The sequence below is a fragment of the Callithrix jacchus genome, chromosome 22 (genome assembly GCF_049354715.1).
Source record: "Callithrix jacchus isolate 240 chromosome 22, calJac240_pri, whole genome shotgun sequence".
In the NCBI taxonomy this organism is placed as follows: Eukaryota; Metazoa; Chordata; class Mammalia; order Primates; family Cebidae; genus Callithrix; species Callithrix jacchus.
In genome coordinates this window covers 51,121,741-51,140,182 of record NC_133523.1, presented here as the reverse complement: position 1 = coordinate 51,140,182, position 18,442 = coordinate 51,121,741, and the positions used below count along the sequence as shown (strand labels likewise).

Here is an 18,442-nt window from a genome sequence, read left to right as displayed (position 1 = left end):
CCCTTAGAGTCTGTGGTCATTTCAGTTTGGGTCCCACTATGAGAATCTGTTCGTCACTGGTGGTGGCTGTGCACTGTAATTATCTTCTGTGAAGTGATAGTTGTGACTTGCTATTTCTCTGCCCTGCATGGCCAACGGAGCCCCACGTGTTCCCTGAAGAGCCCTCACCCTTTCATACACCTGGACTTGGGTCCAGGCCATCGTGGTCCTCCCCTGCACACAGTAGGTTGTCCAGTTCATTCATATTCCTCTTTATTCCAAGAGAGACTCTGGCCAGGAAGGCAGCTAGAGCTCTGCTATGTGTGAACATAGCAGAGGCCCAGGCATTGCCCCTCTTGGGGAACAGTAGGCAGGGCCAAGTGCATACCAAGGCCTTGGTATCAACTGTGTTCACAGAAGTCTGTGTGTCTCCCAATGAAAGAACAGTGGGGGAGTGCAGGGGCTAGTGTTCCAAAGACCTTATTTTGGGAGTCTTTCCTGCCTTCCCACCAGGGTCCTCAGCTATCCCTGTGGGATAACCCCATCTGGGCTTCCTCCTCCTGTAGCTAGGTTCTCAAGTTCAGTCGCATTCCTATTTCCTTCAGGAGGGACCCTGGCCAAGAAGTGAGCCTGAAGTTGGATGAACATAGCAGCAGAGGTCAGGCTGGTCACCCTTGCTGCTCCTTCAGCTTGCCTTCCCAGATGCACGGTAGGTAGCCATGCTTGAGAAACAAATTCCCTTTGTGTCTACTGAAGCCAGGAGTGATGAGTTCCAAGGCCAGTGAGGCCGATGAGTGGTGTGGGTAGCCAAGCAGCAAGGGAGGCTGAAGATCTGTGGCAACAGAGGTTTGGCCTTTCTGGGCTCAGCTTCCCTGTAGATTATTATTATTATTATTATTAGAGACAGAGGCTTGCTCTGTCGCCCAGGCTACATTGCAATGGTGCAATCTCAGCTCACTGCAATCTCCGCCTCCCAGGTTCAAGCGATTCTGTCTCAGCCTCCCAAGTAGCTGGGATTACAGGCACGTGCCATCATACCTGGCTAATTTTTGTATTTTTAGTAGAGGCAGGGTTTCACCATGTTGGCCAGGCTGGTCTTTAACTCCTGACCTCAGGTGATCCGCCCACCTCAGCCTTCAAGAGTGCTGGGATAACAGGCGTGAGCCATAATGCCAGGCCCAGAAATCAGGATCCTTATTCAGAAACTGTATTATGAAAGTGGAATTTATGTTAAAATTCTAACACACACACGGAGCAGGAGAAACAGAAGCCAACCTTGCTTTCCTGGGTCTTTTGCTGCCCTCCACACTGAGACCTCAAACCCAGCCTCTGCACAGAGGGGTAGGAAGGCACAGTTTTTGAACACCCACCTGAAGCAAGGAGGTCCCAGGAGAGGGAGTGTTGTCAGCCCGGGCCATGACTCAGGGAGAGAGGGAGCCTGATGCTTGGCAGTCACCCCACAGGCACTGGCCAGTCATAGAAGGGAACCCAGACTTCCCTCCAGGAGGAAGGGGCAAGAAGGGAGGAAGCAGCTCCTTTTCCTTACACCCAGGTCTTTTGGGGGAAGGCAGGCCAGGGGAAGGGGACTGGCTTGGGACCCCTTGTTCACTCCAGCATTCCCTGCTACCTCCAGAGTCTTCTGCTGGTGCCCCAGAGGCTGCATCCAGGCTCTGAGAACACTGAGGCCCTGAGAGACTGCACCATCTGGCTGCTCACAGAGCCTCCGGCCGGTGACTCTTAAGATGAATGACCAGCTGCGACTTCCAGTCGAAGGCTCGGCCGCAGTCACTGCAGAAGTGGCGCCGCTGGCCCGTGTGGCTCTTGCGGTGGATGACCAGCTGTGACTTCCAGCTGAAGCTGCACCCGCACTCCTCGCATGGGTAACTCCGGGGGCCTGCGAGTGACCGTCGCGGGTGGCGTGGAAAGGCCAGCTCCCCTTGCGACGGTTTCTCTGTGCCTTCGCCAGTGGCTAGCCCTGGGGACTGTGAACCTGGCCTACTTGTGTGTGTCCGGTGGTGGATGACAAACACTGACTTCCAGTCAAAGCCACGGCCACACTGCTCGCACATGTAGGGCTTCCTGGGGGTGGCGCCTGGCTCCAGTCGCGTCTCTGTGGGTGTGGGCGTAGCGGGTGCTGGTGGTGTCCCTGGGCGCGCAGTGGGGGCAGGAGCTGTGGCCCCAGACGGGCCATCCCAGGCTGCAGGACCTGGGCCCTGGGGTGGCTGGGCCTCTGGGCAGCCTGGCAGACCCTCATTCTCATCTCCTGGGGGCAGGGGCAGACCAGGTGAGTCCCCGAACTCTGCACTTGTGATACTGCCCACCCATCCCTCAGGCTCGTGGCTGAGGGATGCACCCCAATGACTCACGTCCCACCCATCTAGGAGGGATGGTTCAGGCTGCACAGTGTGGGGCACTCACCTGAGCCCAGGTTTCTGCAGACGCCTGCCCCCGTGAGCAGCATCCCCAACTCCGACTGGGCCTGTGCCTCCGGCTGGTGGGTTGGTAACCCTGCCCGGGTGGGAGGCACAGTCAGGCGAGGGATTGGCATGAAGGAGGGATAAGGTGGGTTCCAGTAGGTGACAGGTGTCCCTTTGGAAGGTGAGAGAGCTGGGTAGGGCTGGTACCACAGAGGCCCTGCCCAGCTAGGCCTGCTGCAGGGTGGGTGCAGGCCCCAGGGAGAGGGGCGGGGTGGGGCTGGCTGGTCCTCACCCAGGGAGACCACCGTGCCGTACTTCTCCAGCATCGCGTCCCAGTACAGTTCCTTCTGTGACCGGTCCAGCAGCCCCCACTCCTCCTGCGGACGTGGCCCATCACTGTAGGCACCCTTCCACCCTCTCTTGCCCTGTCTGGTTCATATTATTACCTGGAGCAGCCAGCAGGTTACCTACACCTCATCTGCCCCTCCAGCTGAGGATGATCTTGAGGTAGGTGTTTGTAAGTGCTGGGGTCCTCCTTCAGATCACCTGACCAATGCTGTTGCTAGCACTCACCCCTCCAACTACCCCACCCTGCTGAGAGGGTGGGCTTGGCAGCATCACAGGGACCTGAATGACTTTATCGAGGAGTGAACCCCCTGCCTGGGAGTCAGCCCTCCTTGCCACCTGAGTCCCATCATCTGGGGCTTTACTGGGTTGGGAAAATAATCCTCAAGGACAAGCTGTGGCAAGTCCAGGGGCACGAAGGCAGCAGCTGTGAGGAGCCACAGCTAGACATGGATGGTGCGGGCTGGAGGTGAGGAGCCCGTGGAAAGTGTAGCCTAGCCACTCTCCTCACTTTCTGACTGTGCCATGGGGTTGTGAAGGGAGTCTGGAAAGACTTCTCCACCTTGAAGCACAACTCAACCAGCAATTCTGCTGCTGAAGCTCCCCAGTGGAGTGGCTTAGAAGCAGAGGAGACAGCAGAGGAAAAGGCCTCGCTACCCACACTTGGAAACCAAGTGATCCAGTAGCAGAGACCTCAAGCTGAGCTTCCAGGCCCAACAGGTCACCTCTGAGAAAACCCCTAGTAGAGAAGGGACTTTGGGCATTTTACAGGAAGAGTGTCTCCATCTGTTTCAGGTGCTGGGGGAATCCTGCCACAGCTGGTCTTCTCCCCTCCCCATCTATACACAAAAGTTCAAATCCCCAGGTTCTGGCTCAGGACCTCTGGGAGCAGCAAACCTCCCAACTGACTTCTCTGGAGGTGAGAAAGCCAGGCCTACTAGTTCCAGCCACTCTAAACTGGGTTTCCATGGCTTGGAGCCCACATCCTTTTTTTTGACATGGAGTTTTGCTGGAGTGCAGTGGTGTGATCTTGGCTCACTTCGACCTTTGCCTCCTGGGTTCAAACGATTCTCCTGCCTCAGCCTCCCGAGTACCTGGGATTACAGACGCATGCCACCACACCTGGCTAATTTTTGTATTTTTAGCAGAGACAGGGTTTTACCATATTGGCCAGGTTGGTCTTGAACTCCTGACCTCAGGTGATCTGCCCACCTCAACCTCCCAAAGTGCTGGGATTACAAGCATGAGCCACCTTGCTCTGCCCCAAATCCTTTCAATAACAGATCACCAGTCTTTCCCTGTGCCCCAGGTCCTGTGGGGGGGGGGTACAGCTGCTACACACTCCACTTCTGGGCAGCAAAGAGCCACTAGCTAAGGAGCCTGGAAAACCACAGGGCAGAGGGCAGCCATGGGGACACTCCCTGCCCACACCTACAGCCTACACTTCCCACTTGGAGCTGCTCACCTGAATCCTGGGTGGGTGGAAGGAGGTAGAGCCTGGTTCTTGGTGTCCATGGTGCCCCTCAGGGGACTGAGCTGCAAGTGTAGGGCTGGAGGGTGCTGGAAAGTGGGGCAGATGGGAGGGTGGTGTCAGAGGCTGCCCAGAAGAGCCATGGCAAATGAGGAGCTTCTCTGCTGTGTGACATGGCAAGTAGCCAGCCCTTTGCTCCTGCCTCCCAGGTCCCCATCCCAGACAGGGACATCCACATTCATTTCAAGAGTCCCAGCCTTGACACACCTCTCCTGGGACTCCCACCCGAACCAGGAATGTCCACACTTCTTCCAGGAGCTGCTCATCTCTGGTGGGACCCCAACCTCACCCATTTCCTGTCCATCGACATTGGGCTCCTCCTTCACACTGCAGCTGAGCTGGACAGACCCCTCTATTCTGGTGTCCTGGGGACCCTCCCCAGGAGACTCCACTGTCCCTGAGGGGTGGGGGCTCCCCAATGATTCCTCTGTCTTCTGGGCTGCAGGGAGCACCTCCTGCTTCAAGACATGGGCTGTGATCTGAGGAGAAGAATTAAGTCACAAGGGCTCTAGCCTGGGTCTGTCCCTCCACGAAGCTGATGCCGGCCACACTCACCCAGCCCAACAGCTGCCCAGGGTCATGCTGCAGTCCTTCGACCAGGGCAGCAGCCTCTTCAGGACTGCCTGGCCGCTGACCTCGCACCCAGGCCTGGATCTCAGGAGGCAGTGTGCCCAGGAACTGCTCCAGAACCAGCATGTCCAGCATCTGCTCCTTGGAGTGTGCCTCAGGCTGCAGCCACTGGTGACACAGCTCACGCAGCCGGGCCAGGGCTTCTCGGGGACCTGCCACCTCCTGGTAGCAGAACCCTCGGAAGCGGAGGCGGGCAGTCTCAGGCTCCTCGAGGGTGGTCTCTGGGTCCATGAGGGGCAGGCATGGGGGATCCAGAGGGGATGGCATTCTTGTTCACGGGGGTGTCTTGGAGTCAAGATGGGTCTACAGAAAAGGAAGGGTCCAAGTGTCAGCCAAGAGAATCTGGCCAGGGGAAGGCAGACACCAGGCCCAGCCCAGGGGGCTGAGACCAGGACCAAGTGTACTCTGAGGTCAGAGGAGGTAAGGCCAAGAAGCTTCATGGAAAGATAAGGGTCAGAGGAGCTAAATAATGATGGCAAATGAGAGCTGGAGGAAGCCTGGGGGACAAATCCTTGGAGGCAAGGTGTCCAGGGAGCTTCCAGGAAATTGCAAACAGTTAGGTCCAGGGGGACTGCTGGGAGATGACGGTAAATAGATGGATAAGGACAATCATCGCAGGGTTCCAGGGCCAGGCTGGGGAGCCACAGGCAGTGCTTAGCAGAGGTGCGAGGGGAGTGGTCAGCTGGGCATGTGGGGCTGTGATCCAGGGTGAGTGGGATCCCTGAGGAAGAGGCAGCAGGTGGAAAGCGGAGCCGGGCTGTCATGTATGGGGGCGAGTCTCCCTCCACAATCTCGGGGACGTTGAGTGAGCGGGACATCCTTAAGACTGGCCCCGGGGAGCGATCACGTAAGGCCGTAGGTACTACAGGGCAAGGCAGGGGCTCATGTGGACCCCGTGCTCGCTGACCACAGCGACCTGTGGATGACTCACACTGCCTGGGCCCATGCACGTAAAAACGGAAAGCAACAAGAAAAACGGAGCCGACCGGGCGCGGTGGCTCACGCCTGTAATCCCAGCACTTTGGGAGGCCGAGGTGGGTGGATCACGAGGTCAAGAGATCGAAACCATCCTGGTCAACATGGTGAAACCCCGTCTCTACTAAAAATACAAAAAATTAGCTGGGCGTGGTGGCGCATGCCTATAATCCCAGCTACTCGGGAGGCTGAGGCAGGAGAATTGCCTGAACCCAGGAGGCGGGGGTTGCGGTGAGCCGAGATGGCGCCATTGCACTCCAGCCTGGGTCACAAGAGCGAAACTCCGTCTCAAAAAATAAAAAATAAATAAATAAATAAAGGGAAACGGAGCCAGAGCTCCACGCTGCGTGGAGTCGAGGATGGGCACAGCTTCCCCGGCCTGAAGGTCCGGAGTGAAATACGCCCACCTGGAGGGGCCTAGACCAGGCCTGACACGTGGCCTATCGGAAGGATGCTCGAACTTCGGGATCTATCCCCCAAAAGGGAAGAGAACAGAGGGGCGTTCGCGAGGACGCGCCCGGCCTCGGCCACCCGGAACGGTGTTGAGGGGAGGAAAGGCCGGTGCGAAGGCTGAGGTGACGCGCGGGGCGGGTAGGGAGGTGGGCGGGCCCTCCAGGGCGCCGAGAGCAGGAGTCCTGCAGGCCCCAGAGGGCGGCCCCAAACCCTCCCACCGGGTAGAAAGGCCGCGCCCCGCTCAGGCAGCCTGCGCTCACCTCAACCCCGGAGCCGTTGCTGGGAGGCCGCTTCCCGGAAGTGGCGCCGCGCAATCCGGGGCGCCTCAGCCGGGTGTTGCCCCGGCGACGCCGCGCTGACCAATCCCGCGCCTGCAACGAAGGCACCGCCCACGCCCTTTAAACTACGTTTCCCATGAGCGTCAGCAAAGAGAGGCGGGACCGTGGCCCCCGGACTCGCATTTGCGGAGGCCTCTAACGCCTGAGAGACGCTCTGTTCCTCTAAGAGGTGCCGCAGTGTTCCAGAGTTATATGGGTACCCTCCGCTCTGGGAGCAGCTCTCCTTTCCCACGTTATAAACCTGCGCCTCTGTATCCTGGCCCGGTTCCTATTGGCAGGTGAGGGGAGAGGCGGGAGGTTTTGCCCAATGAGAGGTGGCGCTTGCCTGGCCCCGCCCCCACGACGTTCCGCTCGACCAGCCCCCAGATAACGGCCAGTGCATAGCCGCCAGGCTCCAGCTGTTCTCATGACGTCAGGAGCGTTTCCTCGACTTCCGAGGAGGCCGGAAATGGTGGCCCAGTGGTCTCCTGGGTCGAGTAGTTAGTTCGCTGAGACTCTTTCCAAGTGGTCCAGGGAGAGGCAGGGTCGGGCGTGGACCACCACCTGAGCTTGGGCCTTCTCCCTCCTGGAGGCTGCGGGGGGGGCTGCTTTGACCTCTGTTAAGCGCCCTGCGGTCGCGCGGGGGCAACAGCGACCCTCAAGAGGTACCGACGGTTGTGACCGCAGTCTCTGACGTCTTCAGAGGTCGGTCCTGCAAAGTCGGGGGCGGAGGTTTCCCTCCAAGCTGATGGGACGTGCTCCACCGTTTATTTACCTTTTATTTAATATGGGGAGAACTAGACAGGGTGCCACTAGTTTCTCCCAATAAGCAGTGTTACAGTTTTCTAAATCTGTGGGATCAGTTTTGTTTCCACACTGAAAATGGCCGAGCCATGACTTGTTATCAGTCCTAAATTACACCGCCTGTTTTGCTTTCTTTGGATACCTGGGAATCTTTGCTGCCTGCTCTGGATGCAGAGCAGTGGTCTTAATCACAGGTTGGAAACACAGCACATGCGTGGTGGGACTTGTCAACTCTGAGCTTTCCAGAGGCCTCCGCAGGTTGTTTTTGGGGATGGGGAGCTTAGGCTTTTTCTCTGGGACTGTGCAGATTCCCAGGAAAAAAACAAAACAAAAAAAACAACTTTTACCCTCCACCAGGTGGGGAGAGCATGGGGTCGATAAGGGCTTCTTCAGTAGCTGTTCCCCAGGCAGCTTTGTTACAGGTCTCCCGAATCTGGGCTGCTGATTCTCTCAGCCTTCTGCTGTTCTGCCGTCAGCCGGCTGGCAACTCTCTCCACTTCCCCAAGCGGCCACGCAGTATCTGGCCTGCCCTAACTTAGTGACGGCTCCCATCCACTTCTAGCTCAGGAATGCCGTTGCTGCTGACTCATCTTCCACCGCTCCCCTCTGTGGTTTCAGTGGATTTCTAAGTCCAGTGAGATGTATGTGTTCGGTCTGACCTTTTGACCTAGAAGCCCAGGGACACTTCTACGGTCATTGCCTATTCAGGATTAAGAGCAGAGAGTGAGGCTGGATGGAGGTCAGCTAAGGGGCCAAGACCTGGGTGGAGGCAGGAGCCTAAGTTGGCGGCCACCGACCAGTCATGGGTTTAGGGAGGGCAAGATTGGAGGAGGGTGGACAAACTGAGAGACAACAGGGACACAAGCAGACGTGGAAAAGAGCCTGAGAGAGGGAAAGCTGGTGGGAAGACAAGGTAGGGCACTGAGCCCAGCCTAAGGGGTCAGGCAGGCGCAGGGCAGAAACTTTAGCGTCTGTCAAAGGCACAGAAATGACTTCATGTGACTCTCTGGGTATGCACTTGTTTGACAGATGCTTTTGCTCCTGATTCCCATGACCTCCCCAGAAAAGTCCTCTTTCAGACAGGGAAGGGTTTTCTGCATTTCACAGCTCTGCAGACTTAGTGGGAACAGTGGTTCAGGGACTTACTGGGATCCTGGAGGTCCGAGTCTTGCAGGCTCTGGGAGAGCTGGGTCCTGCATGCCTCCACTCCCTGCAGGAACCTGTGAGGTTTCACAGGTGGAGTATCAAGCAGGTGGGGCCTGAGTTTCTGCTCTATATGTATAGAGTGGGATCGCTGCAAGGCTTTGTAAGCCATGGGATGGAGCAACCACTGGTCTGGAGTCAACTTTGCAGGGTCATCACATATGGCCACACCCTCTACCTCAGCAGCAGGGGAACACAGCCCTGCCTTGGTTTCTCCACCTACCATCATCCCATCACCAGGATCCACCAGGACTCATCACCTAACAGAGCTGCTGCTCCAGGCAGCCCCACCCCATCCCACTTTATCCACTTCTGGCTCCCCCAACCCACCTCTGGCCCTGAAAAGGATACAGGTATCCCACTCCCTCACTGGACCGCAGACAGGCTGCATCTCTACTCTGTGGCCTCTTGAGGGTGCCCAGGTTGAAGCCAAGTCCAGGAACTTCTGTGATGATGACACACGCTGATGGCATGTCAGGGTATGTTCAATATCATCTGCATTGTATGAGGGTGAAATGGGTGTTGGGTTGCTACTGTTCACACAAATGTTTAAAAAGAAAGCTTTATCAGAGAAGCTCTTTGAACTGTTACTAAAAACTGAACCATGCTCTGGAGTAGGGACAAGCTGTGCTGTGGCAGTCCAAACAGCTGTACAGGAAACTGCAACACCTACTCCGAGTTGCAGACACTAGTCTTTTTTTTTTTCCCATTAGAGACCTTGAATTTCCTTGGAGGTGACGCTCCAGGTAAGGACAGGGCCTGGTCTGCTGAAGGCCACAGGAAGCAAATGGTCCCCAGTCCACCCTTCTGTCTCTGCCATGCAGGGCCATTAAACTGGGGTGGGGAGGTCCTCAGGAGGATGTCATGCATGGCCTTAGGTAATGGCAAGGCATTCCTATTCAGTTCTCTGTCCAGCCTCCAACTGAGGAGGGATAATGGGGGTAAGGTGAGACGGGGGTGTGGGGAAGTGGCCACCAAACCCAGCAAAAATGAGCAGCTTCATCTTGTCTGAAGTTAACATTGTCCCCTCAGAAGTAAAGGCTCCTCATCACATCGATTTTGGTAAACAAGTCAGTGACAGGCCTTGGCCAAGCTGAGACTTGGACCAAAACCTGAGCAAGTGCCACTGGAAAGCCATCATCCTAGCTCTGTCCTTCCAATGCTGAGAGCCACATGTTCCCCCATGGGCATCCCTATCCTGAGTCGGCTGTGTGTGTGAAGCCAGGACAGGCTTTCACACCTGGCCACAGTGCAGCCCAGGAGATGAGGTATCTGGACGCTGGGTCAGTCCACCTGGGCTTGGGTCCCAGCTCCGCTGTGTGCCATGGCAACTCACCTCCACCTCTGTGTCCCTCAGTTTCCTCATCTTCCAAGGGGGGATACCAGCCACAGCAGCCATCTCTCAGGGATTCAAGAGAAATTTCCCAGCACTTAGGACAGGAGCTGACAGTGAGCACCTGTTGGCTCTCATTAGGACCCCACCTGTCAGTATCTGAAAACATGATGTTCAGTAGACCCAAACCTTTTCTTTTTCCCCAGAGGGGGTGGCTGACACTCTGAGCTCACACCCTGATCCCATCACTTGTGGTCTCCTGTCTGCTAGGCTGGCCCCTAGGAAGCCTTGGATGAACAGAGGCAGTGGTAATGGGTGGGGGCGGGGGGAGGAGAATGCCCTCAGCATCTATCCAGCACCTAGTTTGTGTGCAGATAAGTTTCTCTGGATCACACAACCTATGTCCGCATGCCCCTCACCTTAGCATCCACTGTCATAACACATGAAGCAATACCACATTGCAGCGCTGTGACTGTCAGCCTCCTGCTGGTTCTGAATAGTCCCGGCCCCACTAGACTTTCAGCCACCATGTCCTCCCGCTGATATTTCTACAGTGCTACTTCTTTGGGGATGCAGATACTGGCAAATCCTGTCCCCACGTGCAAATGAAATCACAGCCAAAGGGGCTCCTTTGTCCCTGACTAGCAAGTACAAGGCTTTTTCTCTGCTGTGGATCTGCAGAGGACATATGCCCTTTAGCTGTGGAAGGGATTCACAGAAGGCCAGGGCTGCAACCTGTGACCTCAGACCTCCGCTGGCTCCGAGACTGCGGCTGGGCCCAAGGCGGGAGTGGGCTCGCTTTCCTTCGCTGGGGCACCTTCTGATGCCCCAGAAACAGACCTGGCCTGGGGCTGCAGGCCGGCCCTGGATCGCCGGGCGGTCTTCTCACCGGTATGGATCCTCTGGTGGTGGAAGAGGGCCGGCCGCTCACGGAAGGCGCGACCACACTGCGTGCACACGAAGGGCTTCTCGCCCGTGTGAATGCGCCGGTGGCTCAGCAGCACAGCGCCCTTGGCGAAGGCCTTGCCGCAGTCCCCACAGCGGAAGGGCCGCTCGCCCGTGTGCAGAAGCTGGTGCTGGGTCAGGTTGGAGCTGTGGCTGAAGGCGCGGCCACACTGTGCGCAGGCGAAGGGCTTCTCGCCCGTGTGCACACGCTGGTGCTTAAACAGCGAGGAGCCCTGGCTGAAGGCGGCGCCGCAGAGCGCGCACACGAAGGGCTTCTCGCCCGTGTGCGTGCGCTCGTGCTGGATCAAGTGCGAGTTGCGGCAGAAGCGGCGGCCACACTGTGCACAGGCATAGGGACGCCCGCCCGCGTGTATCTTGCGGTGCTGGCTGAGGTTGGAGCCGTGGCTGAAGGCCTTGCCGCACTCGGAGCAGCGGAAGGACTTCTCGGCCGTGTGGATGCGCTGGTGCCGCACCAGTGAGGAGCTGTGCCTGAAGGCCTTGCCACACGCGGGGCACGCGTAGGGCGTCTCGCCGCTGTGGATGCGCTGGTGCTGCGTCAGGTGCGACGTCTGGCTGAAGGCCTTGCCGCACTGGGAGCACTCGTAGGGCCGCTCCCCCGTGTGGGTGCGTAGGTGCTTGAGGAGGTCGGAGCTCTTCACGAACACTTTGCTGCACGCCCTGCATTCGAAGGACTTTTCCCCAGCGTGGAGAGCCTCGCCCAGCTCATCCCAGGTGGAGGGCTCCTGGCCACCGAGGAGTCTCTGAGGCTCCTGCCAAGCCGCACCCATTCTGTGATCCCCCTGACCGCTGGCAGCCTCCAGGTCCAGGGTGTTCCTGAAGGCTCTCCCAGGGGCCTCCTGTGCACATGGCTTCTGCCGCTCGGGCGTCCTGGGCTGCATCCCAGGCACTGGGTGCTCTGTGAGGGTCTCTTCCCTAAGCTGGCCAACCTCAGGAGGCCTGAGCGGGGAGGTCAGTCGCAGGCTGATGCTGGCCTGCCCACTGCCTGAGCCTAGCAGGAGCCTCTCCCAGTAGATCACAGACACCCCCGTGGGTTTTCTCTCCCGAGATGGGGAGGCACCCCGTTGTTGCTGCAGGCCTTGCAGGCCTTCTGTACTGTGGCAGGCACCGGCAATGGGGAAGACACTAGCAGTCATTACGGGTAGGGTATCTGGAAAAGCCCGTTGCCTTGCCGCTTCTCCAGAAACATCTCCATCTTCTGCCAAACCCCAGGAACCTGAAGGTAGAGAAACGGTGGTTGCCTGAGGCGTCCTGTTAGCAGAGGACTAGGGTAGGCTGAGTGGACATGCAAGAGGGAACGTGGGGGCTGGCACAAAAGCTTAGGGGAAAAGTAGAGGTGAGGCTAGCCCTGGGGGTTTGGGGGAAGCATCTTCCCTGACAGCTGTGGCAGTGACTGCAGTGGGAACTCCCATGATCAAGGTGGCAGCCCCCAGACACCCAGGATGTGGGGCTGAGGAAAACAACAGCTGCTGTGTGCCATGTTCATCTCTGCACTGGCTGTTCTGCCCACTCCCTTTCCATTGCTCACCCCCTTCTCCCTTGGTGCCCCCGTCTCGGGCACCCACTCCCCAGCCTGCTCTTGCAATGACCTCCATCCAATGCTCTAGATTGTACTCCTGAATCCTGCTTACCGACAGCCTCTCCCACCACACCACAAGCCCCACAAAAGCAGGACCTGGATCTGCCTGGAATGTAGAGGTTTTGTCTACATTGCCTGGAATGGGCCTGGCCACTGTGAGCACTGAGGAATCGTTTGCTGAACACAAAGATGAATGATGAGTTAAAGAAATGGGCCATTAATCATGGCAGTGACTAGGCCATGGAGGGTTTGAAGCCACACAGCCCAGCTGATGGCAGGACTCTGACCTGGTCTCACCATAGCCTGAGGGCCCTTCTGTGTCAAGCCAGCTTCTGTGCCCTTCAAGGGCAGCTAAGGCTACAGCCTCCAGGAGAGGTTGATGATGGAAGAGAAGTGAATCGGGTGGGAGGTAGGTGAGGAGGGTGCTTCCTGGGAGTATGGGAAGCAGGGACAGAGGCATGGCCACAGGTTGGTCCCAAATTCACCCCACCCTGAGCTCCCACTCACCAGGGTTGCGCCTCCTGTGGGTGTTCCTGGACATGGTCATGTCCGTTTCACTAGGAACCCAGGGCTCCTCACCACGCTCGAGTTGGATGACCACACGAGGTCGAGAGGTGGAGAGTCCTGTGAGGAGGTGGTGTAGGTTAGAGTCAAGCCCCAGGTCAAGACAACCCACCTCCTAACAGAGGGCAGGAGTCAAGGCTTCATAGAAATAGAAAACGTCATCTGTGCAACCAGGAGAATCTAAAGATGGCACAGGGCAAGGGTCTGACAGGAATAGCTCATTCATTGCCAGGGCAGCAACTGTGTCCAGAGCACCAAAGGAAGGGGACTGAGCCCAGGCACCGAGAGGCCACAGCTGGACAGGGCCACAGGGAGTGGCTGAGCCAACCAGACTGCATGTCTACATATATGTGTGTGTGTGTGTGTGTGTGTGTGTATACACACATGTATATATATATAAAATGGGACCAGCCCCCTATTATTCCACGTGGCCCCTGGCTGCAAGGTATGGGCCTGCTCATCAGCCACCGGGGAGGTGAGGGGCAGTCCTGGCCAGTCAGCTTGTCATCAATAGCCCATTTCATGGAGTATCCAGGGCCTTACCCAGTGAGGCCACAAGTGCGAAGTTGTCCAGCATCACACGGCGGTACAGGGCCCTCTGGGCTGTGTCCAGGAGCCCCCACTCCTCCTGGGAGAAGTACACAGCCACATCCTCGAAGGCCATCTGGTCCTAAAAGGGCAGGGAGGGGAAGATAGGCATGGTCTAAAACTGGGTCATCCAAGCTTTTGGCTTCCCAGGCCACACTGAAAGAATTGTCTTGGGCAACACATAAAATACACTAATACTAATAACAGCTGATGAGCTAAACAAAAAAAAAATTGCAAAAATATCTCACGTTTTAAGAAAGTTTAAGAATTTGTTCTGGGCCACATTCAAAGCCATCCTGGGCTGGGGGTTGGACAAGCTTGGTTTAAGGTATGATTGTGAGCCAGGATCAAGTGCCCCATCCCAACAGCCACCTCCCATGATGTCCCTCAGACTCTCACCCTCCTTCCCTGGGTTCTGTGCCCACTATCTTCAGATGGCACTTCCCTCACATGTCTGGGACCCCTCCCCTCTTCCCTTCCTGTCCACATCTTAGCCTCCCCACTGGCCAGTGCATACACAAGTCTAGAGCAAGTCCTGGCTGGGCCCTCAGTCGCCACCCCAAGAGCAGCTGAAGGTGTCCACTCATGACTCAGTATGACTGCTCATGACGCTCCTCAGATGTGCCCTTTCTGCTCTTGTAACAATAAACTGTAAGTCCCAGCTGGGGCTTCCCAGGAATGTCCATCACTGGTAACCTCCCCTGCTAAGCCTGCTTGCCTGACATTTCCAGGCTGCTCATGCAGCCTGAGACTGGATGATTCTTACCAGTAGCCACAGGGCAGCATCCCAAGAACCTGTGAACTCAATCCCTTCTTCCTTCCACAGGGTACCCCCTATATTTCTTTCCCTCTCTGTTGCCTCCCTCCCCTCCTCAGCTGCCTCCCCTCCTCCCCTTCCCCCATAGCCCCAAGCATCCCAGCTGGTCTTCTTTATCCTCAAGCCATAACTGCCCACACCTGGCTGAGTGTCTACCCACTCCTCAGTTCAATTCATAGGCCCTGTCCACAGCCTAGGACACCAACAACGTCAGATCCAGTGACATGACCAACCTGGGACATCCCAGACTCCTGATCTTTCCCCTGGAGGAAACCTGCCTTCCCTTTAATCCTCCTTTCTGTTTACAGCAGCTCCCTTCTTCCAGGCGCTCAGGCTGAACAACATGGGGTAGTTCTTCAGCCACCCCACATGTGATGCATCCGCAGATGCACCTGGAATTCACCTGATGTCACCCCTACAGCTGCCTAGACAGGTTCTTCCATTCATGCCGACACGCCTGCACGTCTGTTCTCCACGCGGCAAACGGTGGAACCATTTTAAAACCCCAACTCAGAGGATGTCCTGGTTCTGTTCAAAACCTTCCACGCCTCCCGACGTCCTCGAGATAAAGCCCACCTCTTCGCCCGCTACTGCAGCCACACACGTCCCATCTTCTCCCGCCCAGAAGCACCTGGGCTCGAGCTCCCCTCCCAGGTTTTGCACACTCCGGACTGTCCCCTCCGAGCTTCCTTCAGGATTTCAGCCGCTTGGCTGCCGGAAGTCGGGAGCCCACTGGTGCCCTGGACACCGGGGTTTGCACTGACCCCCTAACCACCCGGGGCAGGGAGAGGAAATACGACGAGGCGAGGTCTAGAAAGGGGCCTCCCTCCGTGGGGTCGTGGTCTGTGGCAGCAGGGGCTCCCCCGCCTCCCCGGCGCGGGCTTGTCAGCGCCGCCGCCGCGGCGGAACCCGCAACTGGGAGGGAAGAAAGGCGTGGACCACCCGGCACCGCCATCCCCACCCGCAGCATCGCCGGGACACCCCGGGCCTCGGCCTCCCCGGCTGTCAAGGACGCGGAACGCCCAGCGCGCAGCCTCCCGGGCTGCCGTACGGCGGGAGAGCGCATTGCTCCCGCTGCGGCCGACAGCCCCCGGAACGCCCACGACGCGCTGAGAAACAGAGGTTTAGGGGGCGCGGCCGGCGACCGGCGCCCTGGGTCACGACGCGTGCGCAGGGCGGGCCCGACGCGGGCCCTCAGCCAGTACCTTCCTCGCCGCCCGCCTCGGGCCCCGGGAACCTCCTGGAAACCGGCCCCAACCCGCGGGCCCCGGCCCAGACCACCGGTGTGGCCTGACGCGAGCAGCGAAGTGACAGCCCCGCCGCCGGAAGTCCAGCCCTCCGGTTCTCATTGGCCCAATGCACGCCGCGGATGCCTGCGCGCAGCCTTCGGGGTCATGTGGTTCCCGCCAGTTTCTCGCCGTAGAGGCGGGGCCCTTACCGGTCTCCATGGCAACGTCCAAGCGCCGCTGCGCGGGGCGCTGGGAAATGGAGTTACGTGGCTGCCACGGGCTTTCAAGGTCTCGGTGGCGCTGGTGGGTAGTCCTGCCTCCGGGTTACGGGTTCCCGGCGCCCACCCAAGCAGCCCCGAGACTAGACCCTGCAGGTACGAAAGCAGAAACTGCCAAGGTTCCAGAAGGCAACACCAGCGGGGAGCACGGGAGAGAAAACGCACCGCGTAGGGCAGGTGTGGGTGGAGGAGTCGTTGCCTGGAGCTCTGGGTTCCCTTCCCAGCTCTGTCTCTCACCGACTGTGCGTACTGGGCATGGGTTTGACTTCTGTCTGTGTCAGTGTCCCGTAAATGTTTAAGGTGTTTTTTTGTTTTTTTTTGAGACGTAGTATTGCTCTTGTCGCCCAGGTTGGAGGGCAGTGGCACAATCTCGGCTCACTGCAACCTCCACCTCCCGGGTTCTAGTGATTCTCCTGCCTCAGCCTCCAGAGTCGCTGGGATTACCACACCTGGCTAATTTTTGTATTTTTAGTAGACACGGGGTTTGGCCATGTTGGTCTCAAACTCCTGACCTCGTGATCCGCCTGCCTCAGCCTCCCAAAGTGCTGAGATTACACGTGTGGACCACCGCGACCGGCCTAAGGTCAGTTTCTCTTTTTTTTTTTTTTTTTTTTTGAGACAGAGTTTCCCCCTTGTTACCCAGGCTGGAGTGCAATGGCGCGATCTCGGCTCACCGCAACCTCCGCCTCCTGGGTTCAGGTGATTCTCCTGCTTCAGCCTCTCGAGTAGCTGGGATTACAGGCACGTGCCACCATGCTCAGCTAATTTCTTGTATTTTTAGTAGAGACGGGGTTTCACCACGTTGACCAGGATGGTCTCGATCTCTTGACCTCGTGATCCACCCGCCTTGGCCTCCCAAAGTGTTGGGATTACAGGCATGAGAATTCTCAGCCTGTAAGCCTGTATTTGTCTTGAGTCTGTGATTGTTTTTGGAGGCTTGCCCAAGGCGTCTGTTTTCCTTGTAATTTGGATGGGCAGAAGGTACTTCCCCAGGCTTGCTTGTCCTTAGACCATCTAGTTCTTGTCTGGCCCCACACATCACAATATTGACTTTTTTCCTTTTTTCTTGGAACCAATTTAAGTGTTTGTTTTGTTTTGATTTTTTTTTTGACAGGATCTTGCTCTGTTGCCAATGCTGGAGTGCAGTGGCACGATCTAGGCTCACTGCAACCTCGGCCTCCAGCTTCAAGTGATCCTCCTGACTCAGCCTCTCTACTAGGTGGGACCACAGGTGTGCACCACCACGCCCGGCTAATTTTTGTATTTTTAGTAGAGACGGGGTTTCACCATGTTTGACAGGCTGGTCTTGAACTCCTGACCTCAGGAGTTTGTCTTGTTTTTGGGAACTGCAGACAATTCTCAGGTGTGAAATTTCTTAATTCTTTTTGCCTCCCTCCCTCTATACCTACCTCCATCTATAACTCTCTGTCGACTGTCAGCTATAACTGTCCACCTAACTGATTCTACTTGTAAATCCTTGTAGGGCAAGAAGGCTCATCATGTTTGGAATGTTTTAATATACACTTTGTTACTTTGAAATAATTTAAACTTTTTTTCTTTTTTTTGAGACAGCATCTTGCTCTGTCACCCGGGCTGGAGTGGAGTGGCACAATCTTGGCTCACTGCAATCTCTGCCTCCTGGGTTCAAGAGATTCTTGTGGCTCAGCCTCCCGAATAGCTGAAATTACAGGTACATGCTACCACACCCAGCTAATTTTTTGTATTTTTAGTAGAGACAAGGTTTTACCATGTTGGTAGGGCTGGTCTCGAACTCCACTCCTCAAGTGATCTGCCTGAATCTCAGCTCACTGCAACCTCTGCCTCCCACTTCAAGTGATTCTCCTGCCTCAGATTCCCAAGTAGCTGGGACTACAGGCACACACCACCATGCTCAGCTAATTTGTGTCTTTCTTAGTAGAGACGGGGTTTCACTGTGTTGGCCAGGATGGTCTCGATCTCTTGACCTCGTGATCCACCCGCCTCAGCTGCCAAAAGTGTTGGGATTACAGGCCTGAGCCACCGTGCCCAGTGCTGAGTGATATTTTCTAATACATTTTCCACTTCTCATCCTGGTTTGAACAACAAGATGACTGGTATATGGTATGCTATCAGTCACAATTATGATTATTATGTTGAGTTTTCAGCCACAAAAAAATAAAATGACCATTTTTTTTTTTTTTTTTTACCATCACATCTTTAACCATGGCCAATTTGTTTTGTCCTCTTCCTTCCTGGGGAGTGGGACAGCTTCAGTTAGCGATCTGCAATGATTGAAGATGTCGACTCAAGCAGGGCTGCATTTTTTAAAACTGAAAAATATAGGCCGGGTGCGGTGGCTCACGCCTGTAATCCCAGCACTTTGGGAGGCCGAGGCAGGCAGATCACGAGGTCAGGAGTTCGAGACCAGCCTGACCAACATGATGGAAACCTCTTCTAT

At 56.7% G+C, this 18,442-nt stretch overlaps 2 protein-coding genes and 1 long non-coding RNA gene across 16 annotated transcripts in view; 1 reads left to right on the top strand and 2 right to left on the bottom strand.

Annotated features, from left to right (window-relative positions):
* Window positions 1-235: 235 nt before the first annotated feature.
* ZNF446 (zinc finger protein 446) lies at window positions 236-6,647 on the bottom strand. 5 transcript variants are annotated; one of them, XR_013531175.1, is made up of 8 exons: window positions 6,591-6,647; window positions 4,828-5,205; window positions 4,562-4,751; window positions 4,207-4,301; window positions 2,689-2,773; window positions 2,398-2,487; window positions 1,350-2,242; window positions 236-851 (listed from the first exon to the last, which is right to left on the bottom strand). XR_013531175.1 is itself a non-coding variant. In XM_078361053.1 (7 exons), the coding sequence occupies exons 2-7, from the start codon at window positions 5,167-5,169 to the stop codon at window positions 1,692-1,694; spliced, it is 1,353 nt and encodes a 450-aa protein (XP_078217179.1). In that variant the 5' UTR covers window positions 5,170-5,205; window positions 6,285-6,647; the 3' UTR covers window positions 1,188-1,691. The 5 variants fall into 5 exon arrangements, 4 of the variants coding, with proteins under 4 accessions (XP_078217179.1, XP_078217178.1, XP_008987094.1 ...); XM_078361053.1 differs by lacking the exon at window positions 236-851 and having other exon boundaries at window positions 1,188-2,242; window positions 6,285-6,647; XM_078361052.1 differs by lacking the exon at window positions 236-851 and having other exon boundaries at window positions 1,188-2,242.
* LOC144580882 (uncharacterized) lies at window positions 2,720-6,212 on the top strand. Its single transcript, XR_013531188.1, has 3 exons — window positions 2,720-2,903; window positions 3,537-3,660; window positions 4,718-6,212. It is a non-coding gene; the product is annotated as an uncharacterized LOC144580882 (long non-coding RNA).
* Window positions 6,648-7,408: 761 nt separating the features above from the next.
* The window catches only part of LOC144576369 (uncharacterized), a 15,067-nt gene continuing 4,033 nt past the window's right edge, over window positions 7,409-18,442 (bottom strand). The window contains exons 1-7 of one of the 10 annotated variants that reach the window (XR_013531174.1): window positions 15,704-15,830; window positions 13,637-13,763; window positions 13,037-13,153; window positions 9,991-12,166; window positions 8,985-9,149; window positions 8,598-8,671; window positions 7,409-8,151 (exon numbers count right to left, since the gene is read on the bottom strand). Coding sequence is in view for 3 of the 10 variants with exons in the window: in XM_008988847.5 (XP_008987095.3) it covers window positions 10,731-12,166; window positions 13,037-13,153; window positions 13,637-13,757 (1,674 nt within the window). In the remaining 7 variants the exon portion in view is untranslated. Of the gene's footprint in view, window positions 12,167-13,036; window positions 13,154-13,636; window positions 13,764-14,901; window positions 15,523-15,703; window positions 15,831-18,442 lie in introns of those variants that run through there. The other 9 variants (XR_013531172.1, XR_013531173.1, XR_013531168.1 and 6 more) reach the window with 9 other exon arrangements.

Bases quoted from the DNA above. Each gene is read 5' to 3' on its own strand.
- ZNF446 (XM_078361053.1), bottom strand. From the start codon at position 5,169: ATGCCATCCCCTCTGGATCCCCCATGCCTGCCCCTCATGGACCCAGAG. The intron at 4,752-4,827 runs GTGAGTGTGGCC...TCTTCTCCTCAG, and splicing joins CTGGGCAGCTGTTGGGCTGG to ATCACAGCCCATGTCTTGAA. The intron at 4,302-4,561 runs GTGAGGTTGGGG...CCCACTTTCCAG, and splicing joins TGTCGATGGACAGGAAATGG to CACCCTCCAGCCCTACACTT.